Source organism: Osmerus mordax, chromosome 26, assembly GCF_038355195.1.
Source record: "Osmerus mordax isolate fOsmMor3 chromosome 26, fOsmMor3.pri, whole genome shotgun sequence".
Classification (NCBI taxonomy): Eukaryota; Metazoa; Chordata; class Actinopteri; order Osmeriformes; family Osmeridae; genus Osmerus; species Osmerus mordax.
The window spans coordinates 4,371,191-4,393,882 of record NC_090075.1 but is presented as its reverse complement, the minus strand read 5'-3'; the positions used below and the strand labels follow the sequence as shown (position 1 = coordinate 4,393,882).

General features: G+C 44.5%; 2 protein-coding genes across 3 annotated transcripts; both read right to left on the bottom strand.

Moving 5' to 3' along the window:
• Positions 1-321: 321 nt before the first annotated feature.
• LOC136935888 (interferon-induced protein 44-like) lies at positions 322-4,774 on the bottom strand. Of its 2 annotated transcripts, XM_067229565.1 has the most exons (9): positions 4,722-4,774; positions 4,262-4,357; positions 2,993-3,540; positions 2,824-2,875; positions 2,453-2,648; positions 2,026-2,178; positions 1,733-1,904; positions 1,285-1,385; positions 322-1,179 (listed from the first exon to the last, which is right to left on the bottom strand). In XM_067229565.1, exons 3-9 carry the CDS (start codon positions 3,462-3,464, stop codon positions 1,003-1,005), a joined length of 1,323 nt encoding a protein of 440 aa, XP_067085666.1. In that variant the 5' UTR covers positions 3,465-3,540; positions 4,262-4,357; positions 4,722-4,774; the 3' UTR covers positions 322-1,002. The 2 variants fall into 2 exon arrangements, with proteins under 2 accessions (XP_067085666.1, XP_067085667.1); XM_067229566.1 differs by lacking the exons at positions 4,262-4,357; positions 4,722-4,774 and adding an exon at positions 3,753-3,861.
• Positions 4,775-5,181: 407 nt separating this feature from the next.
• ifi44g (interferon induced protein 44g) lies at positions 5,182-8,285 on the bottom strand. Its single transcript, XM_067229832.1, has 9 exons — positions 8,167-8,285; positions 7,815-7,915; positions 7,596-7,661; positions 7,383-7,434; positions 6,873-7,068; positions 6,259-6,411; positions 5,914-6,085; positions 5,706-5,806; positions 5,182-5,589 (listed from the first exon to the last, which is right to left on the bottom strand). Exons 2-9 carry the CDS (start codon positions 7,903-7,905, stop codon positions 5,392-5,394), a joined length of 1,029 nt encoding a protein of 342 aa, XP_067085933.1. The 5' UTR covers positions 7,906-7,915; positions 8,167-8,285; the 3' UTR covers positions 5,182-5,391.
• Between the last annotated feature and the right edge of the window lie 14,407 nt (positions 8,286-22,692).

Below are 22,692 nucleotides of genomic sequence, written 5' to 3'. Positions count from 1 at the left end.
TGAAATGACCAAAGGGGTTAGCACGTGTTTGGGATGAAATGACCACAGGGGTTAGCATGTGTGTTTTGGATGAAATGACCAAAGGGGTTAGCATGCGTTTTTGGGATGAAATGACCAAAGGGGTCAGCATGTGTTTTTCGGATTAAATGACCAAAGGGGTTAGCATGTGTGCTTTGGGGGAAATGACCAAAGGGGTTAGCATGTGTGCTTTGGGGGAAATGACCAAAGGGGTTAGCATGTGTGTTTTGGATGGAATGACCAAAGGGGTTTACAAGCATGGTAGGCAATGCCTTTAACCCATGTGTTACCTTAGGGTCATTGTGACCCACCATCGTGTAGCAACAACTTGACCTAATACAAAAATAAAGTGAAACATTTTCTATTAACCGTCGGGCTGTCTCAGAGCCCCCACAACGAGAACGTTAAAAGAAAATGCTTATTATTTATTTTTGTATTGGGTCAAGTTTTCGCAACACAACGATGGGTCGTTGTGAACCTTCGGGTCATTGTGACCCGAAGGCAGCACAAGGGTTTTAAGGCCCTACAGTAATTTGCTGGGTAGAGATTAAAACACCTTGGGTCTGCTTGCAAGGATAGTGAAACTTCTTTGTTGGTGTGTATCGACACTTCTCTTGTGCATGCTTATCCACATATCTCCTTTATTTCTGTTTGATACAAGCCAACTCGGTATTATGAATTCTGTTAGAAAAGAAAACTTTGTGTAATAAAAGTTGTTTACCAAACAAAAGTTGCATCAAAAGGCAGTAAGAAGTTTAACATCTACCCCCACTTTCATAAGGGTTGGTTTCAGGTAACTAACCTAAGACTTTGTACGAAAAGTATAAGCTGGTGGTAATACAACTATAGCCCAACAAAAAGGAATCCATGAAAACAGTACGTTTCCAGTATCCATATAACATGGGTTAGGAGTGTGTGGAAATGTGTGTTGGGGGCAGGAGAGGGAGGAAAGGTAGCCACTCCTGACAATTGAGATGCACCCATCTAGTCATGCACATCGCTGATGTCATCAAAGTAGTTGTCAGTGCAGCGCAGCATCTGGACCAGAGCAGTGAGGAGCAGGATGTCAGTGCTCAAGTCCAGCTCCAGCTCCTCGCTGTAGTTCTTCACAGGAAGCACACAGGACAGGGGAACACCGAGACGGACACTGACTTCCTGCGCCTACGAGAGATGCCAACAGTACGTTTAGCTTTGGAGTTACAGAAGGACCAGAGCTCTGAAATACAGAAAATGTTGTATCATTGCTTTAATTACAGGGGCCCTCACCTTTGTCCTAATGTACTGGCTGATGTAGATGTCCTTGAGGTCGTCTGCCACATCAGGACAGGCCTCATCCACTTTAGTCATCAGAACCAGCTGAGGGATGCCTGGAGAACAGATCTGCATTAGTGGCAGTTGACTTTGAAAAAAGGGTTAATGAATATGCATTTTACTCACTCCTACTATTGTTAAACCTGGTACTTACATTACATTTAGTCATTTAGCAGACGCTCTTATCCAGAGCGACTTACAGTAAGTACAGGGACATTCTCCCCGAGGCAAGTGGGTTGAAGTGCCTTGCCCAAAGACACAACGCCATGTGGCACGGCCGGGAATCGAACCAACAACCTCTGATTAATAGCCCGACTCCCTAACCACTCAGCCATCTGACCCCCTGGTACTGTATCCTATCATGAATCGTGAATGCAAACAGGTCTAAATTAAAACAAATTACCTAGCCGGTTGATCTTCCAGCGAATGGCAGACAGTTTTGCCTCCATTTTGGCAGACATGATGGAGACCTTGCAGCCATCGATAACGTAGGCAACACAGTGGATCTTATCCTGCAGCTCAGGAGAACGACGGTAACCATGGGCCTCTGGTTGAAGAGGGACTGCTGGATGAAACTAGACAGAGGAGAGAAAGTTCAAATATTAATGCACAAATGTGTGTGTGTGTGTGTACACACACAGGGCTGATATATATATATATATATATATATTTGTAGTTGGTGTACCATGTCTTCACCTGGTGTCTGTCAGGCATGTGACCTCTGAGAATGCTGATGACATCATCAATATCAACTCCAGCCCCTGTGGCCTCTTCCAGTCCCATGGTGTCACACATTAGAATCGGCAGGGGTTTGCCATCTCGTCCAGCCTTCACAGAGTAGGTACGAAACTGACAAGCAGAGAAGTTACATCAACACCTTAGTCTCATACCATTATCACAACAAAAGGAAACAGACATTTTTTTGAAGTAGCATGGGTGAGCTCATTACAATAGTAAAGTCAATGTTATGGTTGAGTATGTGTAAAAAATTCTAGTCCGTCACATCTAGATTCAAAGAGTTTAGACTCAAACTATCACATGTTTTTAAAAAGACGTCAACATTGAATTAAACGTTAAATACAGCAGCTTGGAGGAAATGGCAGCTCACTACCACTAACTTTACCTGAGTGGAAAGGCTGGTGCTAGAGCTTCCTGATATAGCCTGGCTGGTCACGTGACCTCTGAAGATGGAGTTGATAGAGTTGAAGAAGCTGGACTTTCCAGCACCAACGGGACCAATGAGCAGAACCTTGGCCCGAGACACTGAGCTGATTGTGGGCTTGTACTGCTTAATGAATTCTATCAGCTCTTTTCTTTTCCTGTGGAACAAGAAAACATATTTGCCGATTTACTAATAAGGAAATGTTCAAGTGTGTGCTTTACGTGCTCATTATGATATTCCAACCAGTGTAGAAAATGTTAGTGTTCTAATTACATTTACATTTGTCATTCAAGGTAAAACAAACTTCATTGATAAATTACAGTTGGACCTACTCAGCTTTCCAAATGATGCTCCGCCATGGTTTCTGCAGGATGTCACTGCCCTCTGAAAAGAAATTGTAGTAAATACTTTGACAATTTGGCCTATTTATCTGGACATAATTAGGGTTACTGTTAGAATATACTGTTGGAACATAGCCTTCAACATTGTGTGTGTTCTCACCTGCCACTTGAAACACTTCACATTCAGTTAGTGTCAGGTTGTTGCCATGCATTTCAACTGCATTAAAGTTGTAAAAGTTTCCTGGAGTAGACTGAACAGTCCTCGTGTTATTTGGTAAAAAAATCAAATCATTTCCAAAATAGGGGCCAGTGCTGCCCACTTGATAAAGCGAGTGTGTGATATTTGTGACAGGATACTTAACAATATTCCTCCCGTTATAGCTGAACAGGAAAGCTTTGTCATCCTGGACGTATTGACCGGTTACGTCAAAATCTTTGGTAGTGTATCCTCCAAAGATGCACCCAGAGGAGTTGTATCCTATAGTGAGTGTGGGACCTTGGCGGTCACATAGCTGGTGAAAGACAGCCGCTGTGTGACCATGGACAGTGGCCTTGTACAAAAAACGGAGTTTGACGTTTCCAAGTAGGCGACACAACTCGCTTTCTTGCTCCTTTGTTAGTTTGGTTTCCATATTATCCTAGATAATCTTGGTCACTGAGGAACTGAAGCTTTAAGTGTTGATGGGTCTTCTTGGTTCAGTGTTGTTCCTTTGGAAGTTAAATTAAAATTAATTATATTTAATATAGGGACCCCAAAGATAATACACTGTCTAATGAAGACAATCTTTCACAAATGCAAAGCCCACAGACTTTCCCCCATCTTTCTCAGGTGAAGTTATACTGTGTAGACAAAAGTACAGTAGTGGGACACCTACACATTACACCTACATTCTAAATCCAAAGGTAAAATATGGACTTACATAGAACCAGAAACACAAACACGTAGCACCAGAAACTCCCAGGTGTGATGGTCAGGTGTCCCAATACTTTTGTTCATATAGTAACTACAAGTATTTAATGTTATCTTCAGCCTCAAATTATTTAGCTGAAAGATAAGTTTCGATTCAGCCTGCACTGCACCGCCCTTTTCCTTGCCTTGACGAAACGAAACCAAATTTAGGCAAATGGTGTTTGCTGATATGTGCTAAAATACTATCATACATTCAATCTAGAAACAACTTTAGAATACATGACCTAGTAATGAAAAACTCAGGGGCTTTGCTAGAAATAAAGATCTACTGGGCCACAGCCTGCTGCGTGCAAGAAGTGTGCAACACAATGCACTGATAACCGACTATTCCTTAACTACAATTCCTTCACCACAACAAATACTGGGAATGTCATCTACAGCAGCCAATAATGTTTGAGTACAAATAAGATCGGTATTATTTAGAAACTTGCTTAGTTTTGTCATGTTTCCATAGCCTACCTTAGTTCCAACTTGCGTGCCGACACCTGGACTTCTGTGCGCGCGCTGCAGTGGCTTAGAGCAGGCAAGCACCCAGGCGCGCAAGGATATTAATTTCTGCGCGCAAGCATCATTGTGTTCGGTTAAATCTCCGTTGCTTGTGTTACTGCGTTGCATTTAAATAAATAAACAGTCCTCCGTGATTATCAATCTAAATTAATTAATTGCACATGCCCCAGTAAAAATAGTCTGAGTCAGGTTTATGTTAATATAGTGACCATATTTCTAAAGAAAATATAACAATTTACTAAAACAGATCAACTCACTGAGACGAATTGCTCCCTCGAACATCTGGTTCAAATGAATGGGTCATTATCAAGCTCAGCAGAAGCCTGATAATCAGGGCTCTCAAATTGTATCAAAAGTTTGGCGTAAGATTACCATACCTTTTGTTTGGTAACAAAACGTTGGTGGCATTTACCTTTGTATAACTCGAGACAGCCATCAACTCGCAGAAAACTTCCCTCCGTATTCCTTCATCTCGTCCATTAATTGTTATCCCTTACTTCTCAGCGTGAGAAATGTTTGACATGTGTGAGACTTGAGAGCCCTGCTGATAATTATCCATTCGTTTGAATCAGGTGTGTTGAAGCAGGGAAACATCTAAAACATGCAGTGGGCCCTGAGGATCAGGGTTGAAGACCACTGCAGTCTAGTTCATTAGTTATGAGCTACTGAAGCTTTTTATCTCCCTGAGTCCACCTCGATTGGGATTCACCTTGCCTTCCAGTCCTACTAATACGACATTTGTGTCTTGTTCCCATATAAACACTATTACAAACTGCCACTGCACATGTTGAGTTATAAACACAAGAAATTAATAAAATGTGTAACTTTATATTTGTTGACCTTGCAGAAAGACTTCATTGAGCAGACATGTGTAGGCAGTACATTATTCTTTATTCATTTACTTTTTGCAATGAGATGAATGAGATACAAAATTGCAGACTGTGTTTTTGTCAAACAGACGGTTTAGGTTCTAATCTTCGAGCAGCTCAGGGATCACATCAGTGATCTTGGTGAGCAGAGAACCATCAACGTCATTATGATTTCAAAGAAACAGCTTCAAAATGAAGAAGGGTGTTTACTGTCTACTTCCAGGACAATGTTGAAACAGATTCTGTTGCAACATTGTCCTGGAAGTAGAGGTCCACATATTGCAGGATGTGGTTCACAGCACTTAGCAGGAGGATGTCTGTGTTCTTGTTGAGATCAAGCTCTGATGAGTAATTCTTCACCGGGACGATGTAAGATGTGGACATGCCCAGTAGAGCCCCAGCCTTGTTGATCTGGAACACACACATACACACGATTCAATGTGAAAACCTGTTCAATTAAGTGTGGCCTGTACCACTATTGGCACAAATACACAAAAAAAGTAAGCGATATGTTCAGGAGAGAGTACCGTCTGGTGAACGATCATGCTCTTGTACACCTGGGTGATGTCTCGAGCCGTGTCTGGACAGATCTTGTCCACATGTGTCAGCAAAGCCACTTGATGCACACCTGGACGAAACACAACATTCCCACCCGTTTTGAGAGAAAAAAACACCCCTCTTCGTTCGGAAGCCGTTTCTTTGATAACGTAATGACGTCGATGGTTCTCTGCTCACCGAGGTCACTGATGTGGTCCCTGAGTTGCTGGAAGGTGTCGCTCAGGCTTTTGGGATAGGTGGAGATCTTCGAGGCGTCCACCACAAAGACCACACAGTGCACCTTGTCCTTCAGAAAAGGCTTCTTCACATAACCCACCGTCTCCGACCTCACTGGTTGTTCTGGGCTGAACTACAATGTAAACATGAATCAGTGTTTGTCTGATTGGGCTGAGATAGCCTGAACCCTTAATATACAGTGCATACAGGCTGTATGGGGTTTTACTTGAGGATCCCCCGTCCATAGACTCCCATTCATTTGGGACTTTTAGAGGTTTCATGCCTTCTCCATGGTTCATTACCTACCTTGTGTCCCTCTGGTGCATGGCCTTTGATGACAGCAAGGGTGTCGTGAAGTGTCAGTCCAGTGGTCCCGCCCTCGCCCAGGCCCATGAGGTCACACAGGGTCAACCCCGCCCCCTGTTCTGCCTTCGCCAGGCGGACGGTGTAGGACTGAAGCTACAGGACACACAGTCGGGGAAACTGAGGAATTTCATTTTGGAGCTATTTCATGCTTATGTTTTTTCAACAAAAATAAATTAAAGATCCTTTCATTTTGTGGTGAATAGTTCATTAATATTTACTCTTAGTAAAAACACTGGAAATAGATACTTTACATATGAAGGTTGCCTAGCTTCAGTTTAACCAAACTGAGTATGTTGTGTAGACTTTTGTTCCAGCCCAGCCCAGCCCAGCAGTAGTCCAGACTAAGCAGTGCTCTGACTCTGGAATCAAATCCAATTTTACTTGTACAGCCCTTATTAAAAGGAATGTCACAGAGTGCTTCACATATGGCCATAGAACCAACCTACCCCCTCAAGGAAAACTCCCGGGAAAACTCATAGAGAAAATCGAAGAAACTTGCAATTCAATGAGAGCTCTCCCCATCCAGAGGATAAACTGGTTACCTGAACACCTACCTTCTTGGTGAAGCTGGCTGAGGAATTGCCCACCATAGCACGGTTGGTGACCCGGCCGCTAAAGGCAGACTGAACCGAGCTGATGAAGCTGGACTTGCCGGCTCCGACCGGCCCGAGTAGCAGAACCCGGGCCTGGGACACGCCCTCACAGCTGGGCTTGTAGCAACTGATATACTCCATCAGGGTGTCCTTCCGACTGTGAATACGTATAACAGCCATACATTTACATTTTGTCATTTAGCAGACGCTCATATCCAGAGCGACTTACAGTAAGTACAGGGACATTCCCCCGAGGCAAGTAGGGTTAAGTGCATTGCCCAGGGACTCAACGCCATGGGAATCGAACCGGCAACCTTCTGATTGGTAGCCCGATTCCCTAACCGCTCAGCCATCTGACCCCTGTCACTCAGAGGACGGTGTAGCGGGTTAGCAATGAAGTAAGAGGGTTTAGGTTGGCTGTGTAGTGTGTGCTGATCTGTGTAGTTCTAGTATCATGGTGCTGTTACTCACTCCTCAGACCACTCCACCTCTCGCCATGGCGACGCTTGCAGTAAGGATAGTTCTGAAAAAGAGAGTAAAAAAAAAACTCTGTTGGGAACCTTTAGACCACTTTGGAGGAACCGTTAACATTGTTTGGTAGATTACCAGAAGACCCAAGGAGAGACCAGAAGACACGGGCACTGATCCTGACATTATAACAAGTACAGCTATACTTTTAATTACCTTTAAATATGGATTTGTTCTCCTCTGGTTGCACGGCTGTTTTGGCAGCCGTACCAAAAGCAAAACCTGAACCAAAACACACACACATGTTGACACAGATTTAATCAATTTATGCTTATTTATAAAATACATAAAAACGGAAATGGATGAATGTTTGTGTTCATTATTTGTTTCTAATTGTTTTTTAGGATATTTTACGCTATACTACAGTCTTTTTACCTGCAGGTTTTAAGTTGGGGAGAGCTTTCTTCTCCTCAGCGTGAGATATATTTAGCGATGAAGCTGCAAGGGAGAAGACTGATTGTTCCATCTTTACAACTCTGTTCATGGCACAAATATGAAAAAAGACAACATAATACACTTCATGATCAAAACATTTGCAACATGTATTTATAGGTTTACATTTGTTCATAGGTGTTGGACTTCCTTTAAGTCCTACACACATATCATGTTTCACTGAATATGAAAACTTTGTTGGTAGTATTTTATCTTCACTCAACTTGAATGCACCATCAATGAAAAATACATACATTAAATATATCAGAACGTTGCAGTATACAAATGTACATACCTCAAACGACTAAATGTTCTTTGGGGATCTGATCTGATCGACTTGTTGAGTGCTACACAGAAGTCTCGGTTTCACAAATTGTTTGTTTAGTCTGCTTACAGACAAGGGATGAGGACTTCGAGAGAAACGAAAGTGATTCTTTCGTATTGATTTAACTGAATCTGCCTGCTTCTGTGTTGCAGGGACATCTAGTGCTAGAGCGGGGTTAATTCAAGGACTCGCCTTATCATTGAGATATCGGCCTACGTATTGCACTTATTTTTCACACTTTATGTGAACCGAGTTGGTTAAAGTAGCACACTGTTCCTCATTCAACATAGCTACAATATTTAGTTTTTTTGACATAATATCATATATTTACAAGCCTCATACATTAATTTCAGTTGACTGAATTTTAGAATGAGCTGTTAACAAAATCTTGCATGTTGCGTTGATATTTTTGTTCAGTATAATTAAACCACTAAGCCTAATTGACACTTAATTGTCTTCTTAATCAGGCCAGAATACTAAGCCATCCATGTACCCAGGGAAAACTAAATGTACACAAAGTTAATCTTCTGTGTATCGTTAGGGTTAGGGTTATTCCTAACGTGTGACACTAGAGGGAGCACAGAGCCGTCACATCTAAAACAAGGCAGATTTTTGCTGAGTGATGGCAAAGTTCATATGCCGGCCATCCGTGCTTCACTCTTTGAATTCAACCTGGACAATCTGGTCCTTGTTTCTGACAGGATCTCTCAGCACAAACTCTGAAAAATAATACTTCCTGAAAGTTGCCTAACCAAAACTTGTCAATGTGTGTAGTATGTGTGTAGTATGTAGTGATACACAGTACACACTGTGTAGTACATACACAGTATTTAATTAGGAATATTTTTTGACAGTGGTTTGAGATTTGATTTTGTGTGTGTGTTTGTGTTGGGACAAGCACCTGCAAGTGTTTGTATCATGTTTTTTGTTCGCATTTCCATCTGGGTCAGCTTGTTAAAACCGCCCAAGTCCCTGCAAACAGCAACCTTGATGCCCAGCAGTAAAGATATGTGCTGTTTCAGTAAAGCTCAGTCAAGTGTTGATCTCTTCTATGAACGTGCAGTGTGACATGGGACAGAGAAAGCCAGTGTGTGGTTCCCATGGTCACAGCCGACCAAGGAAGAGATGATGAGGAAAACCCACAGTACGGGATGTTCCCAAACAGGAAGTGACACGAAAAGCTGAATAAGGTCAGTTTACTTTGGGGTCAGTTGACATTCTTGGCAGTTCACCTATAGTGTCATCTCACCAAAACTTAATTGCACGTATCCCAGAGCAGCTGTTGTCACATTTTATAATGATGCAGAATAGATTGTATAAAATGATGACCAGGGAGAAATCACAGATGTACATTCTTTAATGTAGAGATTGTGACAAGAAGCAGTTTCCTGGTCTAACCCTACAGCTGTTGTGTACTGATCCAATGTTAGTTTACCTGCTAACAGTAAAAAGTAGGCGTATCTCAGACGGACCAAATGTCTTAGCATGTCATTTGGTTCACCTGCTACAGACAAACAGGTCGCTCTCGATCACGCAGCTCTCGTTAAGGCAGCTGCAGTCACTCTGGTCCCTTTGACTCAGCAAACACCTTTTTCTGGTGTTCCCTCCCGCCAACGTTTCTTAGGGGGGGTCACATACACTAAGAGAGAGAGAGTGACAGAGAGAGAGAGAGTGACAGAGAGAGAGAGAGAGAGAGAGAGAGAGAGAGAGAGTGTATGTGTGTGAGACAGAAAGAGAGAGCGTGTGTGTGAGAGAGATGGGAAGGAGGAGGGGGAGGAGATAGAGAGACAACTAAACAGGGAGCAATGTCAGCTATGTAGCCGTGTGACACTGCAGTCTTTTACTAGCGCCTCTTCATTTTACACTCTCTAGCAGACACACGCACACACGTAGACACACACGCAAACACACACACACACACACAGCAAGTCACACACACGCAAACACACACACACAGCAAGTCACACACACGCAAACACACACACACACAGCGAGTCACTCACACACTGGAGCACATAAGCTGTGTCCCCTCACCCTCAGGTCCTTTCCCAGGATCCTGCCAGCCGGCCACCTTCAGCGGTATTTCCACTACGCAGCCTGCCGGCCAGTGGCCTCGTTAACCCAAAGTGCTGAGAAGATGGAAACCAAGAGCCGGCAGGGATCAGGATCAGACCGGTCCAAGGGCCCAGAAGAAAAAAAGAAACTAACAAAAGACCTCGGACATGTTTTTATGAGGCCATTTTTTGGGAGTAATGTGGTTTGAGATGATTGACGCGTTGAGCTTTATGATTTATACTGAATGTGCTGAAAGGTCAAGTAGACATCGGAGAGGGCCAGACAGACAAACAGCACACTGCCACCTCATTGGTTGATGGGGACTGTAATAATGTCATGGCATAGAACATGATTGGTGGCAAATAGACCGTACTGTATACTGTGAAGTGTCAGATGCAAGGATCTATTTCTGGTTTGTGACAAGCCTCATTAAGTCACGTTTTCATGAGTTGTTATTGGTTTAAGGAGTAAACCAATAACTGTAAATCTGAAAAGAGAACTTCGGGTGGAGAAATGTAATCATGGGAGAAGGATTTACAATGCTACAGATGGATAGATAGGGAGATGCTTTAGGTAACTTTGGACCCTACTGTGTAGTTATTTGGACCTTTGACCTCAATAAGAATTTTTTTTCAGAGAGGATTATCAAAGTACGTGGTGATATCTTGGCTGCGTATTCATTTTTCATCCGCCAACTTCATGACTAAAATTTATGGATTCACCCTTGAACGTGTAAGTCAGCTTTGTCCAAACATTCAATCCAACAGCATTCCATGAATCCGTCTATTTTATGATGTCAATTCAGAAAAACAGTACCCAAAGTCTCTTCAACCAACACTTAAACCCCTGTTGAATTTCACATCAACACCTACTGTAGCTGGACTCGGTAATGTCCCAATTTGGAATTCACAAAACACAGTTTTTGACTTTCCCTCATTAGATTTGATTCCTCATTAGAGTCGACAATGATAACATGGGAAGAGTGACAGTGTTCTTGTTTCTGGCTGCTATGGAGAAACCCACTAGGAGGAGCACTCATATCCAGGTCTAAAAAGACAAAACGTGGTGTTCAATCAGTCAGTTGGCTCAGCCTGTGTTTTTATGCCTCTCACCAAGACGTGTGGCTCAAGTCAGTAGGATGATGATTATGATGTCGTCTCGTTTTCGAGACGTGCTGATACCTGCCTCGCCGAAACCGGTTTTGGTGGTTTTGTGTTTTCAACCCAAGCACGTGCACCATCACAGAACACCAGGCACAGGTACTTGACCTCTTTTGGTGTGTGTTGTTGCTCTGGCTAGGGGAATGCTCAACCTTATCAAGCTGAAACATGACACAGAAGCCTTTTATTTTGGTGAAAATACTTGACACCAGACCCATTTATAAGTGATCATAAAATGTATATTTTACAAAATATTATTTGTGCATTACATCCTATTGTTCAAACTGTATGGATTCATCTGCATACCTTTATGTCTGTTAGAAAGGAGGAGGTTCGTGGTTCATGACTAAGGACCCTCTGACTAACACGTGTGAGTACAGCAAATCTGTAACAGGCTTGACCATTTGGAATGAGGAAGTAATACTGGGTTCATGTAACTCGTCATCAGTGCTACTTTGAGACTTGTTTGTGCTGCAGACATTGGCACAGGCTTCTCAATCTGAAGGTCTCATGAATAATGGCTTCAGTACATTTAGTACATATTGATCAATGTATTTTATATTTTTTACATTTCAGAGATATCAATTTTTACTTTTTTTTTTTTTTTTTACAAAATCCAAACTGATAATACAAATATCATCCCAGATTGGAAAATTATGTTTGAAAAGTTTGTGAAATCATGGTACAGCTTTTCTTTTGTTTCATCATGTTAGTCTTGTTAGTCAGCAGCTCTGGAATGGGACAGTCAATGGTTTTGTTGCACATCAAACTTTGATTTTGAATTCCTCTAAATGGCTGAGATGACTTCCTCATCCTGAGAAGAGAGGAGGAGAACCCTGAGAGCATGTGGGATAAGCTTTCTTAGCTCTTCGACTTGACGTGAATGTTTACATACACAATGTTTTCGCTACTCTCATCTGTGCCAGCAGTCCCAGCTGCCCTGTCTACAGTCAGGCAGCCGCCGCTGGAGGGGTGCCCTGCGTCCAGCGTACCGCGTCCAGCTCCTTCGCCTCACCTAAACACTCTGGAGGACTGAGAGCCTGAGTGGATACGCTTCATCTCTCTCTCTCTCTCTCTCTCTCTCTCTCTCTCTCTCTCTCTCTCTCTCTCTCTCTCTCTCTCTCTCTCTCTCTTTCGCACGCGTATCATCTCTTGGTCTTTCTCTATCGGTCTGTCTGTTCATTTTTCATTCCTCTTTCCATATCTGTATCTCATTCCACAGTCTCTCTTTCTCTCTCTCTCAAGCTCTCAAGACAGTGGTGAGTAATGCTGGCTGAAGGCCAGGCCAGTATTTACATGTATGTGAGGGTAGGAGAAGAGAACTGAACGGAAGGAGGAGAGAAACAGGAACCGGTCTGAACCAGCGCGCGCCGACTCTCCGGGCTATTCCAGAAGTCCCCCCCCACACACACACACACACCCCGTCCTCCTCCTCTCTTCTTCCCCCTTTCTCTCTCTTCCCTCTGACTCAGATGAGGACTGGTTGAACTTTCCTCAAGCACTTTGTCACATTCTGTCTCCAGGAAGCCGAGCCTGTACACGTTCCTGAGAAGTGAAACGGGATCCCCCCTCTGACACCCCTCACCCCCCTCTCTCCCCACAACTGCACAGCAGCCCAGTGACGGTGGCTCGGACACCTCTGGCCTCAGAGGCGGTGGCATCGGGATCACAGGGGGCAGGTGTTTTTTTTCACAGTTGCATGAGACATCATGGGGGTGTCATAGGGCATGTCAGATAGTTGTTGATCATGCTGAGCACACCTTAATTGAGTAGCTCGGGGGTCCATGTTGAGCGCCACATGGCTCGTGTCTCGGGGTGGGAGTGGAGAGGGGGTGAAGAGGGGGGATGCCTCTACCATGATGTGGCTTAATTTGGTACGGTGGTCACCGCGCGGCTATTTATGGCGCATTTACGTTGTAGATCTATATCAGGACATGATGAACGCTGTGACACGCTTGACCTGTCTGCTGAATGAAGCTCTTGTCAGGACCTTATTAGCATGTCGTGAAAAGGAATGGTACGTGTCGCAAATCAACACGCTTATTCTGTTGCGTGTGTGCAAAAGGTGAACATTTGAATTCCTTAATAAATAGAAGCAAATGTATCACCTAAACACAAATATACACGTAACATAACATAATTTTTTTACCTAAACAAAATTTGGTGAAATCCTTGGATGGGATTAATTGATCCGATTTTGTATGGTAGGACCGGGTCAAGATGATGCATGCTGTCCAGACACCCACAAGAGACCAGAGGTCAGTCAACACATTCAGAGCCAGCCTTACGTGACCAGACGAGACGGGCACTATTCCTGGACACCAAACCGCCTGGTCACTGAATATCAACTCTCTCCAAATCTGTCCACTGTCATGACAGGATATCGGTTCCTGTTTATGGAGTTCTGCTCAAGTCAGGACATTGCTGTTGTTGTCGTGGCTGTTGCCATTTTTATGACATCGCTTTTGTTTTCAACCTGTACCTTATTTGGCCTGACACCCTTTCAACCAGAATGTCTCTATCAGAATTCCTTGACCCGTGGTCCGCTAACTACAAACACATTTTTGTAGCTATCGTACACAGGACAACACCCACTCATGTCAACACACATATGTAAGGATCAGGGCACGTTTCCTGCTTTGTAGGATTTACATCGGAACACTGATCATCAAAAAACAAATTTGTCTTGAAGGACAAAAAACGTTCTGTGGTTGTTCTGTGGTTGTTCTGTGGTTGTTCTGTGGTTGTTCTGTGGTTGTTCTATGGAGACTCTGAGGTTTGGTGGTGGGGGAGGAACAACTGTCACATTACTTCTGTTTTTTCATTTGTGTGCAGCACGGGACAAACACAGTCATACGATTCAGAATTGAGGGAAGGGAGAAGGCTTTGCAAGAGCCAGGGTCATCACCTTTGACCTCATTCTGTAACTCGGACAAGAGCTCCTCCACACGCAGTGTATTGATCACCCCAGGATGGAGCCCCCGGCCCCGCCCCCCAATGCCAGCTGAGGTTTTATAATGCACGACCAAAGAAGCCATTTATCCCAAACAGACCTGAGGACAAGCAGGGTCTTCGTAGAGTTCACACTTGAAAGGGGGACACACCCAAAGCCCTTCGCACAAATGTACGATCGACTTACCCATCTCAGTTTTCTAACCAGTTTCTTCGGAAAACAGGAAACCGATCCAGGAACAGCAAATGGTGGCAGCTTCTCTCCAACTGCCCAAAAATTGGCCCGGGAGTTACTAATCAGGACCACCTGGATCAGCAGCCAGAAGCTAAATTAGTTTTTCCAAGTTGCATTCTCCTCCCTCAGAGAGAAGAAAATTGTAAATCGTTGACATTTCTCCCTCTTTTTCCTTGAAGATGAATGCATGGATGCTCTCTGCTCACATCCGATACTATGTACTAGCAGTGAAGGATGGCAACAATTTGAGTTTCTGCCTCGATACTGAGCATTAGGTTTTCATGTTCCCAAACCATGTGTAACTGACGCTATGGACATTACGTTCAAACACATTTCTTTGAGATCTAGTATTGTGTTTCAAGTGCAAAACAAACTCAGTCACAAAGTCTGCCCTAATTGTTTTACTCATTCTTGACACAGAAGTGGAGAACAATATCTCCGATTAAGTCTGGTTAGAGCTGGTTTTGATGGGGACAAAGAGAAAACTGAAAAAAATGATATCCAGTTTCTTACAAGGCAAAGCACTGGATATTGTCCATGCTGTTATTTGGTTTGAACAGCTGTGTGACACACACACTCACACACACACACACACACCAACACCCTCTCAGACCCCTCATCTTACACTCTCTTTTTTCAGAGTTCCCACACACAAACACAGTCACACACACACACACACACACAAGGGGAGAGTGAATAACCGCTGGCCAAAACCCCTCTGAGGGTCTTCCTCATTGTGTTCCCAGGCACAGCAGTGAAACAGGCTTCTGTTCAGTGGAATGTACAGCATCTTGCTGTTTGCTGGACAGCTGGGCTGGGCTGGGCTGGCCTCTAAGGTACATGAGTCACTGTGTCGGTGCCCTCTGACTTAGTTTCACCTACTATCTGCTTGGGGTTTTTATTGGCGAAATGACTGCAAGTTATTTAAGAGTGCCGTCAATTTGCTATCATGTTCTCAGCAGCTCTGATACTTCTACGGTATGTTGATATCATGGAATTCTGGTGAGTGAGAGTGTGTGTGTGTGTGTGTGTGTGTGTGTGTGCGGATGTCAGGATGGACTCTGAGTTCTCTCTCTGTCTCACGCGCGTACACCAGCTGCGTGTGACCACGGCTCCCTGTGCTCCGCCCCACACGTAAAGGGCAGACAAGGCGCTGAGTAACCCCAACCCGAGCGCTAACCTCACAACCTCGCCGTGGCACAGGGCCAGCTAAAAGCAGACCAAACCGGCGCTAGCCAGTGCTGTATACTACATCGCAAATACCCCCTTCCCCCCTTCCCCCCACCCCCCCCACCAGCGCCTTCTCTCAACAACGCCAACGCACCCTAACACACATTCTACCCCCCCCCCCCACCCTCTTCTGTCCCACTTAGCTGAAAAGAAACCGACAGTGTAGGTGTCTGTGCCTGCGTGTGTTAAAAAGCAAAATGATGGGTTCAGAAAATGTGGGACTCTTCTTCAGTAATCTGAGTCTTTGAGCACAGGGGTTTCCACAGGGATTTCAACAAGACTTCCTCAAATTAGCACGGAGGACATGTGCATTGAAACACAAGTAAACTGATCCGTGTTCCTTCCAAAGAGGAGGGGATATTTGTGTAACAGTCCTGACGTTTCACCTTGTGGGTGTACACGTCCTTGCTTGAATAAACAGGGATGAAATACGGTTTGATAATGCTGTTTTTGCGTTAGCTCCAGTCAAGCATTGCTTCACTCTGTTTTCAAGCCAGCAGGTCTCTGCGGTATTGAAGCATGGACTCACACCTGCTTTCAATCAGTTCCACAGTGGGAGTGATTGGAGGCTGACCCCCATAACATAGAGAAGTTCTTGTGGCCATGCCAGTCGAACTGTGGAGTGTACACAATGTACACACACCCACACACCCACACACCCACACACACCACACACCACACCTACACATACATACATCGCAGAGATATTCTTTTTGTCAAAACACCAGATGTACGTACCTGTTTTGACCCTGTTCAAATATATGTCTAAGGCATACAAGTACATGTCAAAACAATGGATTTACTTGCAAGAGGGTCCCCCGCCTTGTGAGATTATGATGTTGTCAACACCATCCATGTTATCATGCACTACCAGGGAAGAATGGCCTGAAGCAACCTAATGTAACCCAAAAAAACATTAACCATTAACTGTCAGGAAAAAAATACAATACCTTGTATTTTTCTATGGCACATACGAGCAAACATGTGCTACCATGACACTGTCTCATGATGAATATTGTAGTGAATAGAAATGAAACAAACAGTAGAAAATTGCTTCTTGTGTCGCATCCTGGCATTTACAAAAGTAAACAGTTGACTGGTCGCTTTGTAATCAGTCTAGAGCAAAAGAGCACAGGAAATGGTCTTCTGGGTTCCTTTTCTTAAAGTGTGTGTGCGTGTTTGTGTGTCTGTGTGCGTGTCGGTGCGTGTGAGTGTGTGCGTGTCTGTGTGTACCCACAGTGTTATACACAGCAATCGTATTTCGCTCACAGAGGAAGTTATCCATCCACCCTTTCCTGTGCGTGACTGTGTATTGGTCAGGACCAACGCAACTGTTGATCCAAATACCCCACCCTACTGATTGCCTGGGACACTGGAACACCGACCTCTCACCCAGTAGCGAAGCACACACCCCCCCAAAAAAACCTAAACAAGTGGGAGACATAACCAGTGCAGGAACGCCAAGTGTCGGCCCTCCTGAACCAGGACACTCGCCTCACATTACGGACAAATAATGCTCATTGCCTGGCAGAGTCATCCCGTAAACAATGTCTGTCTGTTTTTCCACTGCCATGGGGTTAGGTCTAACAGCCACGAAACAGTAACAGTACGAGAATGAAGAAAAGGGAAGACATGAGAGAGTTCAAGCCAGAACGGAGGCCATGAGAAGACGTTTTCTGATGGTAATGGCTGAGCAATCGCTTGAATCCAAACTCATTCTCTGATCCAGTAGGCCATAATCAGCTACTTGGTTTTAGGTTTATGTCTTTACATGATCTTGTTTAGTTATCAAACAAGAAACACTAGGGTGCCTTGGTTGTGCTGTTGCTGATAACAGCATCATTTATAGAGAAGTCCTGGCAGCAAAACCCCCCCTGTCTGGTCTGATCTGGTCTGGTCATTAAGGTGGGTGGGGTTTGTGCCCTACTAAAATAGTAGGGCATACTAAAATAGTAGGGCACACACAAGGACACACCTCTGGGACCGGCCATCAGGGTAAACATCTAACAGTGCAGACATCCTCTCTATCACGTGATCCACAGTCACGTGATCCTGTGATGAACTTCTACCCTGTTTTCTTGTATTAGTAGTCAGAGGCATGTACCATCACAGAAGAGGGGGAAGGGCTGGACTCTCCACACCAGTCATAAAACTTTTCACGTTTCTTCAAAACATTTTCACGTTCATTCAAAACGTTTTCACATTGTTTTGTTCACTTGCGGGAATGAACACAAACACATCACCGAAGTTACCTTAAAGGTGCAGCTCAGAATAAATACCTTCAAGGGTTATTTTGTTGTTTTAATTTAATTATTGCCCTCAAACAAGGTCAAACATCAATCAAACGGTAAAGAGCGCGACTGAAAGAGTCACAGGTTTGTTGTATCTTGTCAGCAGCTGAGCCATTTAAATGGTTGTGGTATGTGAGTTTAAAAGGCATGATGTCACTTGATGTTTCACCTCAGCCTCCATCTAGGTGTTGGTAAAACAGGGAAATTCAAACTCGCTTCTCATTGGCCAGTCAGGACTTTGTTTTCTCATGAGATGTGCCTGACAACAACCGAGCCAATGGCAGCAGGCCATGGGCGGGGCCTCAGCGGTGTTGTGGCAAACTGAGCCGTTTCCTGTAAAACCACAGAGCTCAGCCTGTTGTCTGCAGTCACGTTCTCAGCACAGGCAGCTGCCTGCAGCTCGTTGTCTGGGCTGGAGATGTCATTAGCTTTCGTTTGTTTTATTTCTGACTTGTTATTCACTCCAAACTTAAGCACAAATGACACTGGCACTTTCGTCAGGCCCTGAATGTTTCCTCGCCTTGTGCTCCCGAGCTCCCAGTTGGCACTAGGTAAATGTGTTGTGATTGTTTAAGGCCCCCTTTCCTCTACCCCCCCCCCCCCCGTTCTACAGCTGTTCTCCTTTGCAAGAGGAGGCAGGATGGCATGTAAACAAACACACACACACACACACACACATGCTCAAATGCAGATGTCCACAGGAATTCTCACGCACACCAACTGAGAACACAAACACACACGCACACATGAGCAACATAAAAACTCCCACAAACAGGCATCATACACACATATGCTTCTGTTTGCAAAGCAACACAGACATGTGCACACATAAAACACACACACAAACATGTACATACGTGTGGCCTACACTTACCTATGCTGTTTTAGTTCAGTGACAGCAGTTCTGACATAACTGTGTAAAGTACATGTACAGTATGTGTGTGTCAGTGACCTGTACATATCTCAATGCATGTGTGTGCAGGTCCTTCCTTGGACAGTACGTCCACCAAAACAGGTGTCTCAGGAACGCCATTCCGGTTCCTCCACAGATTCAGTCCAGCAGTGTGCTGCGGCCAGGGTCATCTTTCTGCTCTTCCTGTCCATCCATCCATCCTTCCTGTCCGTCCGTCCGTCTGTCAGTCTGGGCCCTGGTCCAACACAGGGCTCCCAGTGTGCCTGATCCCAGGTGAGATAGCTCACACAATGAGGCCTCTGTGAGCAGCGTGCATGCTGCCCCCCCCCTGTGTGACCTCCAGTCTTGGCCTGTTCTGCCTAGCCTGCCTCTCAACAACATAACACACCTTATCTGATGCCAGCCTCGCCTGACGTCCTTCTGTGCAAGGTACTGTGATTAGAAAGAAAGTGGCGCCACAGTGGTACGAAGCCAAACTTTTTTTTTCCGGTCTCTCTCTGCTCCATAGGTTTCTATTTAGCTTTGCTGGGGGGGGGGGGGGGGGGGGGGGGGGGGGGGGGGCGACGGTATTTGCAAGAAGAGAGATTGGTTGGAAGAGCCTTGGCTATTGTTTTTGATCAGATTGCTTTAGTTTTTAATGGCAAAGTGTTGCATGATTGGTCTCGGTTGAGTTGTGCCGTGGCAGGAGGCAGAACACAGTGTACGAAGAAGCAAATGAAGAAGCAGGGAGGTTCTACTGCAGCTCCCGACTGGTGTTGTCTCACAGTGTGTTTAACTGCTACACAACCTTTGGCTCCCCAGCTGGCTGGGGGGGGGGGTGAGAGGAGTTAGGACAGGGGAAGGGGCAGAGGTTGACACTAATGTTTTGACCTCTGTGACATTCTCAGAGGGTTGCGGTGGCTGTGGGCCGAGCCAAGATGACCTCAGGAACTGTGACGCTCTCCAGGATTTGGGTCCATGCCAGCCCACACAGGACTGGGACCAGGCCCAGCACAGAGGCCAGCGTCACTGAGGAGGACTGTCTTACGAACAGAGAAAAGCCTTCAAGGCAGGACAGTGTATTTGTATTGTGTCTGTCCTGCAGTGCAAAGGACTGTTTTCAAATCAGTCAAACCAGCTTTATATTCAGGCACATCTTCAGGATATTTATGGGGAATCAACCATGTTGTTAATCCATTTTCTGTATAACATGAGGCAGTGACAAATTTGAACAACTATAAGTAACCCTCCTGTCAGTGGTCCTGCTGTCCTCACGCATGTAGAGTATTTAGCAATTACTGCTTCACCAACTGTCATCAACTGTCTCCCTGACCCTGACTACACAGTGAATGACACAAAGGGGAGCCATGGCGATTGGGATTGGAAGTTCTAAGATGGTGTTTGCTTGATGCTCCAGATTTAGTTGCGGGCGGTAGGTGAGGGTTTACGGGAATCAAAAGGGGAACTTCTGGGACTTTAAATCGATGTTGCAATCGTGATGTCACCTATTCAAATGAATGGCTCAAATCCAGTTTCCAGACTTTGGCAGGAAAATCCCACACATGATCAGAGGATGATTCATTGCTGTTGGTTACATGCTTCCACATTGAATTCCCCTCTATAGCAGTGGTGCAATATGTAGAAATACCTGAGAGAATTGTTTGTCAGGATACTGGTAGACTGACATGCCTCAGTTCAGACAGACTGATTGTTGTTCAACCGTTTGATCAGCAGAAGGTACTGTCAAACCGGTTCTCTTGAAGAATGTGTCCTCAAAGACAAAAGTATTTACATCAATCCGAGAAACAGTTTGTCTCTTTCTATTTTTTCTCTCTCTCTCTCTCTCTCTCTCTCTCTCTCTCTCTCTCTCTCTCTCTCTCTCTCTCTCTCTCTCTCTCTCTCACGCAAGCACTCAGACACTGTGGAAATGCAAAAAAACAAACTTGACACGTTTCGGTTTCCCTTAAACAGAGAGGACAAACACGAGGATGAAGGTGAAGAAGGGAAGTGGAGGTTAACCCTGGGGCTCCGGGGCAGCCAGGGTGTTAAGACTGCCTGGCATGTCTCTCCTTGCCACAAGACCAGCCAGACTTCCTCTGAAGTAACAGTTTGCTGTAAGCGGGAGTGAACCTCGGCAGTTCCCTCTCTCACCTTGTCGGCCCACTCGAACGTTTGCCGGAATCACGTCTCGACTCCAAAATTCAAAAAGCTCACGTGCCTCGCAGCTGTTTTCCTTTCTGATTACTAGAAATCAATGGTGCCAAGTTACATTTCCATTTTCCTTTCATGTCGTGTTTTCTTCTGTATTTTGTTTTTTGCTTCCAAAAAATAAAGGTCAACGTTCCCAACAGAGATTGAAGGCCGCATAATTTTTACTTTGGCAAAAAAAAAAAGGACAAATGTTGCAAGTTCGGCTTGTACAAACACCTCATAAGCATGTGTTACATAAGCATGTGTTACTAGAGAAATGGTCAGCAAAACAAGTTTCAGTTCTTCATAATCACAATCACAACCTCTTTCGTGACGGTGGATACATTGAGAGGAGGTATTAAGAAGTGCTGAGTAAGTAGAACAGATATCTCCCACATCACCCGTTTGCTTTTAGAGCACTGCCTTTGGATGACCCCCGTCGTGTAAACATCCAATCCCTGTCTTGTCCTCGATGGGACGTGTGGAGTAGGGCCACCGTTTGTTGTTGGCTCTGTGTGATGCAGGCAGGGTGCTGAAACCAACATAGCAGGAGGCTCCTGATTGGGGCCTAAAAAGACTCATTTTAACAAGCCAGGTCTCTGGAAACCTGGTTGTTTCCATTGAGCCCTGTGGCCTGAGAGAGCGGGTTTGAAGGCCCAGAAAGATGACTACACGGCTGTCCTCTCATTACCACAGACACCAGCCACTGGTGTGCTGACAGAGTGCTGAGATAGCATGTTCCAATAAAATAGATGTCCAATACAATAACCTGTTCCAGAACTTGCACAATCTAATCTCTTGAGAAACCGGTGGTGAGATTGGAGGTGGATGCCTCTCTTTTTTAATCTGTGCAATATCTCAGTTGTGTTTCTGTGCCTTGGAAACATTTATTTCACATTTTAACCAAACTTCCATCCAGCTGTTGTCCTCCCTCTCCTCAACTGATGTTGATTCTGATGATGAAATAGACCCACAAAATGTTTTAATGATGGATTCATCTCTCCAAGGATGGGCTGATGAACATGAGAAGGACAGATCTACATTCGCCACACCAGATGTTTGGGAGTTTCCATTCTTTTCTTTCATGATCTTTCGAACTTATTTATTTGCCCACTGCATATTTTACGTCATATTTCGTCTCCTCCATCTTTAGATGTGGGCTAGCATAACATGTCACATGTGTTTGAGGCAGTCTTAAAAATACATCTAATGTGGAAATTCATCATCTGGGTTTCATTTTTGCGGTTATATTTCTTGTAAAGAGCGAACTTGATCTTGAGACTCACTCCAGACTGACACTGGTATATTATGAATTGACAGCTATGGAATTGGAAGGCTTTGGAAAGTTCTAGCACGCACTGTCAGCCATTTTGAAAATGTATACGTTTGATAAACATCAATCTTACAAGGAAAGCCAACTCGCCTTTCCTGTTGACCCTTTTGCGAGTCAGATGTTAGAGAAGGCTGTTTCTGTTTTAAAAACAGCAGAAT